We start from the raw sequence: 12402 nt of genomic DNA, 5'->3' as shown, positions 1-12402 counted from the left end.
CTGCTTCGACAGCACCTGCGAGCGAGATTCCCTTCTGTTCTGTTTGGGAAGTTCTTCTGGCTATTTGGGTTTCATCCATCCAGACCGGAGTTTCATCTTTTCTTCGTTTGGGTTCCCTACTGGGCACTATGGGCTTGATGGACATATAGGAATTGTAAAGTCTTTGGTGATCCTACTTTCTCTCTGTTTGGCTTTTTTAGGCGTTCTCTGCAGCAATCTTTCTTTGATTGCTTGCAGACCTGTTGCATAGCTCATGAGGTCTTTTTGGCATATACTGAAATTTTCAGTTGATGTAATTGTAGCACCTTTTTTTGAGGTTGCTACTCATATAATATAATCAATCAAAGATTTCCAAAAAAAAAAAAAGTGAGTGTCCCCTTTAAGCTTATGCAGTGTGAGTTTGTCCTTGATATTGTTGGCTGCATAATTCTTGTGTGTGTAACCTCCAGAAGTGCGGGCATCATCACGCTTGAGGTTCACAGAATCGGAGAAGGGCATCTCAAGTTTGATGGCCTCAAGAAGGGCCTTATATGAACACAAAGAATCTACCAACATTTCATCAAAAGTGGCTTGCTGCCCACCACCAACCCCGTGCTGCGTAGAAGCTATTGCCATTTGATGCACTGGCTGCGTCTGGCTATATGTGCTCGTTGGTGGAGCGATAGGTGCATGAACCCCGGGCTGGGTCTCTCTGCCAAATGCATCTCTCCGAAATGATGGCATACCAAAGAGCTGAGAAGAGGATTGACCTCTCTCTCAGAGGTGTAGGCTGCCATATAAACCCAAGCCAGCTCCTGGCATACTCGCTGGTGCGGTGAAAGGAGCACTAGCCGGATGCACACCAATGGGTCGGCCCACAAGAGACGGATCAGCCTGTATAGATGTAGAAAGCTGAGAGCCAAAAGATGGCCTGACATCCTGCAAGAAGGTGCTCTGTGAGTCCATTTGCCTTCTGGAATAGGTAATGGCTGCAAGAGGCCCGCGGGTAACCGGCTGTCCAGTTACTTCTGCTTTCATGGAAATTTGTTCAGCCTTCTAACAGGTTCTGATTGTTTAACTTATTTGCCTAAGTTCTCATGGCTCAAGGCAATTTAAGTTTCCATAATGCAGGCCAAACAATGATGGTTATGTTTCCTATGTGTACACATACATGTCTTGTGGATCTGCGATAGTTTTTAATTCTACTCCCTCCCGCCCTTGGAAAAATAAAAAATAAGACATAAGTAACGCCTCTTTTTGTTCTAAAATTTAAGAGTCTTAAGTCTTGTACCTTATGCACCTCTTATGGCACAAGCCTCTTACCACCATAGGATAGTAAAGTAAATAGGCTTGGTGAATCTTGGCAAGACTTATGGCACGAGCCTCTTACCAACTATAGGGTAGTAAAGTAAATAGGCTTAGTGAATCTTGGCAAGACTTATGGCAATGCGAGTGCTGTTTGATGTCCTCTATACCTAAGAGCTACAATGCTGTTTTTCTTTGAATATGGGTTGAATGAATAAATCATTCCATTTTTGTGTTTGATTTTGTATGAGTGCTTTCAAGTACCCATCTTCTTGTGTGTACAATGTTTTGAAAAATTGTTGGCTCTCTGCGAAGAGGTATAAACATAGAAATACAAGGTCAGTTGTATGATTTGTATTCTCTGCAAGCAAACTATCGTCTTTACTATTTAGATGCACTTGGTTTACAACAGATTAACTGTGCAAATTTGTGTGTTGACGCTAAGTGTCGTTTCTCCTTTTTCTTGTTTTTGTACTTTTGGGCATTGCTGCAGGAGCAAAAATTGCAGGCCAACCATTCTTGGCTCTTAGACATGCTTTTACGGTTTAAGCCACCGAGTGTGAAGTCAAGGTCTGCTTTAGATGTACCTAGAGTGGTTTTGGGTGGCCACACATTAGAGATTAATGCTGAGATGAAGAACATTGCCTTGCAATTAAGTGAATTATTGGTGAGTCCTAGCTTCCCCTCTTTTTTTTTCTGCTAAATTTTTTGTGAAAATATGCCTTATATGAAAAGAGGGAATATGTATTTGGAAGCTGTGTTTGGAGGAAGCATGAAAGTGGCAGTATCAATGTCTCGACTGGGATCCATATCCTGAAGAAAGCGAGGATGTCCTATCCCAGGTAGCCGCATATGTTCTTATGTGAGAAATGGACAACTCTGCATGGCCTGTAACCAAAAGGAGGATTGTATGTCTGCATTGAAATGTAGTTTGCAAGGAATTCATCTGGCATGAACTACATAAATTTTGTAAGGATGCTGTTTTTGAATTCGAGGATACCATTTTACACGCAGCTTCAGTTTTCTCTTGTCTTGTTGAAGAAATGTTTGGCTTGTTATATGTTGAGAAGTTTGGGCTCAGTAATAGGTACCTCAAAGTGTATGCTCTTTTCCTGATTTCAGATGCCTTGCATCCTTATTCCTTTTTAATAGGGGCATATTAAATTTGCTTTTGGGATGGAGTGTTGATTAATAGGTTTTCTGGTACCATTTTGGGTAAGTGGTGCACAGTCAGTGAGTATGACTCTATGGCTTAGGTTGTTTTAAAAGAGTTCCATTTCTCAAGCGACTTCTTAATCATTGAGCATTGCGAATTTGCTCTAGGTGTATAAAAGTATACTTCCTACTTGTGCTCTAGATTGCATGTTTGAATTGAGTCAAGCTGCAGTGTTATTGTCTTCAGCATGTTGTTTCAATGTTCAAAAGAGAACTTCTATAAGTATGACCAAAATGTAGAAATCTAGGATAGACTCTGTAAGAACCTCATACAAAGTCTTGCAGAAAAGTAAGGTTGTCGCCACCAGTCCGGATAGTGTATATGCCACAAATTGTGGCATTACCTGCTGTGAAAAATAAACCAGGTTCCACTTTCTCATAATTGATGCCCTCCTGGCCATAGGGGCATAGGAAGAGCTCCGAATCCTACCCTAGTAGGTGGTCATGAGGGTGTGATGGATTTCCTAGTAGATAATACAAAGTGACTATGAGGCGATTGTGTAAGTTCCATCTATAGCTTCTATACATATGGATTGCCATATCTGCCAAGCAGTGAGATTAGCTATGATCCCCGAGGCCAAATCTATAAATGGAGAATGAGGCTTGAACATGGTCACTGGTCCTACATCCAGTATAATTACTAAAAATGAGTGATTCCTTACTAGATCAAGAGAGTTCTATTTGAGTCTGCTCGTGTTGGAATGGTCACCTCCCCATCTGTAAGCCCCCATATGAGGAGAGCTAGGGGAGGGAGACCTAGGGCAGGATGTGCCCAAGAGAGAAGAAAGGGAGGGGGCTACCATATGGGCAGCACCTCACAGAGACAAGCATGGCTGCGAAGGACGGAACCTGTGGAAGGAGCAGAAGGCGGGGACAGCAAGCCCTAGATCTGACCTGGCAGGGTGCGATGATGTCAGCAGCAGTACGGTTCAGTACGGCGCTGTGCATGTGGCTGGAGAAGAGCCTGGCAGAGGGCAGAACCAGCAGCAGCAGGGTGAACAGAAAGGCGCTGACATGGCAGGTCAGGAGCGCAGGTGTACGGGGCTGTATGGGGCCTGGTGGAGCAGCAAATGGGGCTGCCAGTGGGCAGTGGCATGCCTTATATAGGCTGGGCCCCTGCCTTGATTGGAGGGCTAAAGGCCCTAGAAGTGTGGGCCAAAGGGCCCTAGTTTTGTGAGCCCTTAAAGGGCTGGACCAGCAGCAGACTGGTTGGCCAGTATGAAGCTGGCTGGTCGGTTTTTTACAGCAGGCCCTAGGCCTATAAAAGGAGAGGCTTGATGCCTCACAATTCATCCAGCCTAGCAGCACTTCAGGGAGTTATCTCATATTTTGAAGTTATCTGCAGTGTATTTCTTGTGTTTGTTGTCCTTTCTGGTGCCCACAGGCTTAAGCAAGCACTCACAAACAAAGGCTGTGCCTAGGGAAAGGCCAGAGGGCCAATGTGATGTATGTGAAAGCCTTGAGGTTGCTTGAACACTGAACACAGTTTGCCAGTGCTTTGAATGCTTGGATGCCTTTCAGTTGGGTTAAGTCAGTAGTGGATGCCTAAGATTGCCAGATTCCCAGAAGATGGTCAGGGGATTTGCAGAGAGGAACGGTACAGGGATGAGCCCCTGGTGTAAAGCATTTCCATTCAGAAGCATTAAATAAATACCGAAAGGGGCACCAAGGCATTTGGGGCTAGTGGGTGTATTGCACAGTTATGTTGAAACGTGTTTCAGAGCAAGCTTGAAACGCCATTTCAGGAAGCCTGGATCTTGAACCACGTTTCAAGGTCTGAAACGTTTTAGGACCCTGAAATGGCTGGCTGAAACATTTCAGCTGGCTTGAAATGCCGTTTCAGGGCACAGAAACAGCCCATTTTAGACAACAAAGCGTCTAGGGTCTCCAAACGTCGCGGAAAGCCTGATTTGATTTCGATTTTGGCCTCCTGTGCAATGTTTCACTCCTTTCACTCCTTCAGCCTCATACTCTCTCCATCTTCAGCCCTCCTTGAGCCCCATTCACTCCTTTGCACTCCTTTCTCTCTTGCAGGCTGCTTCAGCCCTCCATCATCTACTGCCCTTCAGCCCTCCTTCAAAGCTCAAACTCCACTCCTTCAGCCCTCTTTCAGGCGTCAGCCCTCTTTCAACCCTCCTTCAGCCCCCTCTTTCAGCCCTCTCTTTCAGCCTTCTGTTCCCTCCTCTTTCAGCCCCCACTTTCAAGTTTCAGCCCTCTCTTTCAACCCTTGGCTCTCTTTTCAGTTTCAGCCCCCCTTTCAAGCTCCCATGGCTTCAAGAAGCCCTATCCTTGAGTCTCATTCCGAGGTAGAATTCACCCAAGCAGATTTTTAGTGGAGTCAAGTCGATCTCTTGGGTGCCTACGGCTCCAAGAAAGGAGGCGCTTGCAAGTTCATGTGCAGGCTGTGTGGATTGAAAAGAGGTGGGATTCCTGATAGGGTGAAGGTCCATCTTCTTGGCATCAAGGGAGAGGGGATTACAATATGCAATGAAATCTCCGAGGAAGAGAAAGCAAGGTTGGCACGAGAGGTCGAGGCATTTCCGCCCGCGAAGAAAGGTTGGACTATTGCATCCACTGGTGGAGGAGCTACTTCAGGTGTTGATATAGCCGTGGCCCGTTTCTTTTACTCAAATGGGATTAGTTTCAATGCGGCACGGTTTGCTTATTTCAAGGAGATGGTGGCTGAAATTATAGCCTTTGGGCCCACATACGCCCTCCCACTCTTGATGCATTGAGGGGAAAGCTTCTAGAGGATGAGGTAAAGGCAGTTAATGAGGCCATTCAGCTTGTTAAGGAGAAATAGCATAAGTATGGGGTCACTTTGGTAGTAGATGGCTGGAGTGATGTATGTAGTCTATCACTTGAGGGCATTTTGGCATGTTGCAGAGGGTCTTCTCAATACATACACTCCACAGAGTGCGGAGTACAACAAAAAACAGCAATTGTTTTGATGCAGATGTGGGCAGATGCAGTGGAGTATGTGGGCCCGTCTAATGTTGTGCCAGATGGCAAAAATATCAGTAAGACTGCAGGTGCATTTTTGGAACAAAGGTACCCCCATATTCAATGGAGTTCTTGTGTTGCCCATTGTTTGAATAACCTGTTGAAAGACATTGGCAAATTACCTTGGGTAAAAACTGTAATTGATAATGGAAGAGAGATAGTTGGGTTCATTACACACCATCATTTTTCTCTCTCTTTGTATCGCACCTATGCAAGCATGGAGCTTTTGAAGTATGCAGAGACAGGGTTTGCATACAATTATCTGATGCTTCGCAGGCTCATTGAAATGAGACCTGCTCTTAAGCAAGTCGTGGCAAGCCCATAGTGGGATGCATGGCCCACTTCAAAGCAGGCTCTTGGGATATTGGTATGTGATTTGTGCATAGGCAGCGGCGATGATTTTTGGGCTGATGCATCACACTTGTATGACTTGTGTAAGCTGATTATCTTGCTGCTGAAAAAGGTTGATGGAGACAAGACTTTTATTGGCAAGTTATATGAGGGGATGGATCATATGATAGAAAATATCAGAGTGTTAGAGAAAGATCCCCGTTGGTTGAAAGAGCTGGAGGACTTTGCCATGACTAGGTGGAATCAGTACTACTCTCCCATTCATGCGGCTGCATTTGTGTTGGACCCAGAGTTTCAACACAAGGCCATTGCACAACATTGAAATGAGACCTGCTCTTAAGCAAGTTGTGGCAAGCCCTCAGTGGGATGCATGGCCCACTTCAAAGTAGGCTCTTGGGATATTGGTCTACGATTTGTGCATAGGCAGCGGCGATGACTTTTGGGCTGATGCATCACACTTGTATGACTTGTGTAAGCCGATTGTCTTGCTGCTGAAAAAGGTTGATGGAGACAAGCCTTTTATTGGCAAGGTATACGAGGGGATGGATCGTATGATAGAAAATATTATAGTGTTAGAGAAAGATCCCCGTTGGTTGAAAGAGCTGGAGGACTTTGCCGTGACTAGGTGGAATAAGTACTACTTTCTCATTCATGCGCCTGCATTTGTGTTGGTCCCAGAGTTTCAACACAAGGCCATTGCATAACAAGTGATGCAGAGGTGGTCGGTGGTTGGAACCTCACTCTTCAGAAGATGGTGCCAACGCTAGAGGCTCGCCGGATAGTGAAGGACTAGCTCGCCAATTATCGTAATAAGGAGGGCATATTTGGATGGCCAGATGCTCAGGATGACAGGTAATCTTAACTCATTTAAATTCTTAAATTTTACAATTTAATGATTCATAATTTTCAGATTTCATGAGCTTTCTAGATTTTGATCATATCATCAATGATGTAGCAGCTGGCCTTAAGGCTTAGAGCCTAGGCTTTTAGGAATCTGAATTTTGTACTTTTGACTCTTGGTCTTGAGCCTTGACTCTTGACAATGAGACATATATGAATCATATATTATATTTGCCTTTGGCAGTTTGTAACTTGTCAATCTTCAGCTTTACTCATTGTTTTCAGATTTGTCATTTATATTTGTATTGCTCACTGCTAAGTTAACTTCTAAGTTCTAATTTGTAACTTGTTCTAAGTTCTAACTTCTTAACTTGTTCTAAGTTCTAACTTCTAAGTGACATTGTGGTAAGTATTATGCACTATATTTTAAGTTACAGGTAGGTTGTAGGTTGTAGCATTCTAAATGTGTGTGTTCTCATCTCAAAACCCCTTTTTCTAAACCCCCCTTGCTGACCTGGCATTTTCCCATTTTAGCCCTCCGAGAAATCCCGAAACGTTTCCGTTTCTGTTCCTTGTTTCCCCGTTTCCCCTAACTATGGTGTATTGTGTACTGTTTTCACTGAGCATGGGCATTCTAGCCTCCCCATTGTTGTTGTTGAAGTTCATTTCTAAGCATTGTTAAGTGGTTGAAGTGATTGAAGCTTGCATTGTGGCTATTTATGAGGTTTATGATGACTGAGTAAACGAGGATTACCATCCTTTGGATTCCTGAAGGCCGGTTACACCACTAGTTCTTGGAAGAGAGTGGAATTGTACTACGTCATGGACAGATTTAGAGAATTATGAAAAGACAAACAAGACTCTGGAAAAAGAGTTTAGAGCAGTGGACACAAATTGGTTGTTAGGTATTACCTCATGAATATTCAACAAGTATGCTCTAAGATTGTGGATCTTAGTCAAGTGATCTGACATTGAGTCTTTGTTTTGCATCTGGGCGCTATCAATCTACCTTTTCAAGTAGGTACCTTGGTCTCATTCCTTGTCTGATACATACTTTCCAAGTTATCCCAAGCTTGTTTGGAAGTCATAGAGGAATGGATATGAGGTACAATTAGGTTCTTATAGATAATGCAATAAGTGACATAGCTTGGGCATGATACATCCCATCTCCTTTGATCGTGAGTAGGACAACTGGCCTTACCTAAGCTTGCTACCTATCCATTTCCTCCTTGCTGAGGTGCATCTTAATTGCAGAAGCCTTTCCATAGGCTTGCACTTTTGCATCTTCTAAAGCTGCAGAGAAGTCAATATGTGTACTGCTTCTTTTAGTGCTTGCTAGGGATGAAATGCCACTTCTCGGATTTTAATCAAGACGCTCTAGCAAGGCTTTGAAGAGCAATTGACTACATGTTTCACCATAGTATCTTGTCAATCATTAAACTTATTGAAATTAGTCATATCACATCTTTGGGTTATTGTCAATCTTCTATTACTCTTGGGGGACGGTGCACATGCCGAAGAACGGATTTTGGGGCATGTAGTGGATTCATTTGTGTACGTACATTATATGTATGTAACTATTAAAAACTCAATGTATGTACCTACTATGATCTCAATATTTTTAAACATTTGTAAAACTTTATAGTCAATGAACCAAACTTATAAGTATATAAGACTTAAAATTATACACACCTTTATGCAGCTGTTGTTTTCCATTTAAAGGCCTTGCCAAGCCGTTGCGAGATGTGACAGGATATATGGTTTGACCTGATGAGTGCTGGAACTACAGCTTCACAAGACATGCTAGAATACAGATGTTTCACATGATGAATGCTTGGCGAACAGTGGCATGATGGTTCCATTTTTGGAGACGCACATTATTTAGTAAGAATTGATTGTATTCACAGGCTTGAGCCAATTGTGGATTTTGTTTATCAAAAAGTGAAAATGGAAAAACAAACGAGGTTTCATTAACTTGTCTTTGTATTGATAGGGTGTCATGTGCACAATATACTTCCAGGTTAAAGCCATCCCTCGGTCTGTTAGCAATAGGAGTATAGCTTGTTGATTGAAATCTGATTGTGCTAAGTTAAACTTTTTGTCCTCTTTAATGGGAGATACATTCATGTCATAGCTAGCATGGTAAAGGTACTCTAGTCAAGCAGCTGATGTAATGAAATCTTATTAGTGCTGTCATGATTCCACTTCCATGCAGTGATGCAGCCTCTTCTCATTTGGATGTTCTTAATATGCCGTTTACCTTTTACTTTCTCTTTTCTCTCAGCTCTGCTGTGAATAGAATTGTCGGCCAGTCTTGCGTATCATTAGCCCTTCTCTGTTTATTATATTGAATCATTTTTTCAGCAGAAACTTCATGATATGACATTGAAGATAACCTGTTATTACTGTTCTTTCAGGTGCTAGATGAAGTTCAGGCTTACCTTCTTGTGAGCAGATTTGTCAGTGGTGAAACACATACTTTCAACAATAAGGATATAGTTCAGAAGGTAAAAGCAGACCCTTTAACCTGGGGTAACCTAGAAATCCTAGAACATGAATAAGTAGTCCAATAGTAAAGCAGACCCTTTAACCTGGGGTAACCTAGAAATCCTAGAACATGAATAAGTAGTCCAAAACATGTACAATGATCTTTTTGATGGCGAAAAATAGGAGAAATCAATACATAGCTGTAGGAATACTATCGAAAAAGTAACCACTGGAAGCCCTTGGTAAAACGCTGGCGAAAAGAGTCCCAAAACTTGCTAATCTCCTATAAATGTTCTCCGGAATTGTTATTCTAGCATGAGCCTATCTCTTAGACTTTGAAATACATAACCCACATCAGGAACGATTAGCGTTTTTAATCTAAACAAGGTTAGAACCTTGCGAAATTTTTTTTTTCAAAAAGAGACTTCTATTAAGTATTAAAGAAAACGGTTAGAGCAAGCTCCATACGGGATACACCATGCAATGCATGAAAAGCTCAAGAGCTAAAAAGAAAGGATTGGGGCTGATAGTGCCATCTCAATCATCTTTCTATTTCTAAGGGATTTCCAGAGCCTCCTCTAGAAATTCCTACGCAAATCTGCGGTGATGAAGAAGCTGTCCCAATGGGGGGCTTTGGAGGGAATCCAACCCCTACTGCTCAGCTGAAATCTCCTTAGCATTACCGACCGTGAAACGAAAGAAGGGAATCCCCCTCTCTCGGTGCCCATGATCTATCCACTCCCACTCTCCTTGGTCCCACTGCAAGCACCTGATAGGTGCACCTCCATATAACCACAATCTCTAGGATCCTAGGGCCCAATCCCAGGGCCAAGAGCAGAGGGTCAGGGTCTAAGTACCACTGCAAGCCCCCTTCATGGTCCACGAAACCAGCAATCCTGACAGGCTGAAAGCAACCTCTAGAAGGATATCATCCGTGGATCTAGAGAGTATACCTCCATCCCCAACGTCAAAGACCAGTGCATCTTCCTCGAGACCTCGAAAAGCGATCATCTGTAGAGGAACTACTGTCCTCGAAAAGGCTCCCATCCAAGTGGTGGAAGTAATAGGCATCTCAACTGTCCATTCCATCGGGATGGTTGTATCTATCTGCTGAATCTTGCGTGCTACCCCTCTGAGGTGACTCATTGACTGTAGTGTCTGATCCTCAGGTAGCCTGATAAATGCCTTCCAAGTGCCTACTGTGTAGGCGGGAACTCTCTCCCATCTAGACCACTGCATGTAATGGGAAGTGCCCAGTGGTCTGCCATGCTCATCAAGTATACTATTATTCCAAATGATCGGCTGCCTATCAATCTCTTCGAGGGTAGAGGGCGGATGAAGAGTGTTGCTGAAGCTCCCCCAAGCTTTCAAGATTGCAGTCATGAGAGGAGAGGCAGGAGATCTGAGAGGGGCGGAAGGAGAAATCCAGCGAGGGCTGTCCACCCAATCATCTCCCAAGGTAGGTGCGCAAGCCTGAATGCGTCCAAAAAAGAAATCCTTCCAAGGTTCCTGCCCAGGCATGAGTCCCCTCACCACCACCTTACAAAGCAATGCCCTGCACTGCAAGTCCGGGTCAATGATATTAAGGCCCCCTTCACATGTAGGGAGAATAATGGTCTCCTAGGCGACCCTTGTTGCAACATCTGCCGTGCCATCAAGTCCACTCCATAAAAAGTTCCTGACTGGTCTAATGAGCTGAGTGATGCAATCCCTAGACCGGCACCAGCAAGAACACACAAACCAGGCGGTGGCCAAAAGAACGTGGTTCACTACCACAACTCTAGATGCAAGGTCGAGTTTGGCTGAGCTCCAAAAACTTGGCTTTTTCCTTATACTCTCTAGTACTGGGGCAAACTGCTATGCTGGAGAGATGCCCAATCCTACCTGGCATCCGAAATATCTGATAGGAACACCCCTCTGAATCGAGGAAAAGCCAATGTCAACTCCCCAACTTGGAGTGTCCTCATCACTGATCCAAAAGCCAAAGGATTTATGCTTGTTAATGTGTGCCCTTGCAGCTGAGCAAAAGATATCCAAGGCTGTCTGGAAGGAATCAAGTGACTGCGAAGAGGCCTCAATAAAAATAGCGGTGTCATAAGCCAACTCACAGTCAAGAAGCTCTTGCTCTTGTCTCAAGGGCAATCTCAACGCATAAAGATCAACCTTAGATCTAAGGAAGATTCAGAGCTTCTGCCACAAAAAGAAAGAGGAAGGGGGCTAAAGGGCATCCCTGACGAACTGACCTGGAAATCTGAAACCTGTCACCCCTTACCCCTCCGATCAAAACCTGGCTGTAGGCTGATCTGTACAGGGAGGCCACCCCTTTAATCAATGCATCTGAAAATCCAAATCGTAGAAGAGTGCCCTCAAGAAAACTCCAATGTACTTTGTCATAGGCTTTCTCAAAGTCCAAGAGTAGAACTGCGTGCCTCTGCCTGCTTTGCATAGCCCACTCTGCGGCTTCCCAAAAGGAAAAGATATTATCAAATATGCTCTTGCCATGCACAAAGCCTGTCTGAGTGTCATGGATGGTTGACTTGGCTACATGCAAGGAAAAAGCTCACCAATTTTATGTGCACACAAGGAAAAAGCTCACTAATTCTGTGCTGCAATCGCATGCTGATCGCCTTGGCAAGGATTTTGTATAGAGTGCCCAAAAGAGTGATGGGTCTTCAATGGGATACAAAATTCTTGTTGCCACGTTTCATGATAAGGTGTATGAGTCCCTCGGTCAGTGAGTCAGGCATCTCACCTGAGTCCCAAATGCCCTGCAGGGCTGAAGTAATATGATTACCTATCATATCCCAAAAGGCTGTAAAAAAGGATGGAGTAAGACCATGGAAACCAAGGCACTTGCCCTTATGAAGGACAGAGAGAGCAGTCTTGAACTCTGTGTTGGTAAAGCGTGCATCAAGTAAGCATATCATCTCTGGTGTGACCAACACTTGTAAACTCTACCAAACTACATCTCTAGCCACATCTTTGGTCTGTGTGTCAGGATCTGCAGAAAGAAGGGAGGCATTAAAATCTGTCACTAAGTGCATGATAGTATCCGGATGAGACTACAAAACGTCGTCAACGTCAATAAGCTGCCTGACACTCTCTCTACTATGTCTGGGACCAAGTGTAGAGAAAAAGTGTTTATTGACTCTCCCTCCCATGTGAATCCGAAAGGACTCCTGTGCATGAAAGGCATACTCTGCTCTCTGATCAAGCAATGTC

General features: G+C 43.9%; 1 protein-coding gene across 3 annotated transcripts in view; it reads left to right on the top strand.

Moving 5' to 3' along the window:
* LOC147888265 (nucleoporin (DUF3414)) overlaps nt 1–12402 on the top strand; it is a 268450-nt gene that overhangs the window by 16605 nt on the left and 239443 nt on the right. For all 3 annotated transcript variants that reach the window (XM_087393147.1, XM_087393148.1, XM_087393146.1), the window contains exons 2-3: nt 1778–1951; nt 9111–9200. In XM_087393147.1, coding sequence (XP_087249273.1) covers nt 1778–1951; nt 9111–9200 — 264 coding nt within the window. The remainder of the gene's footprint in view (nt 1–1777; nt 1952–9110; nt 9201–12402) is intronic.

Source organism: Dipteris shenzhenensis, chromosome 22 (assembly GCF_047967505.1).
Source record: "Dipteris shenzhenensis isolate YYH24624 ecotype China chromosome 22, Dip_SZ_1.0, whole genome shotgun sequence".
Classification (NCBI taxonomy): domain Eukaryota; kingdom Viridiplantae; phylum Streptophyta; class Polypodiopsida; order Gleicheniales; family Dipteridaceae; genus Dipteris; species Dipteris shenzhenensis.
Note: the sequence above shows the minus strand (reverse complement) of the source record. Positions and strands in the feature narration are given on the sequence as shown.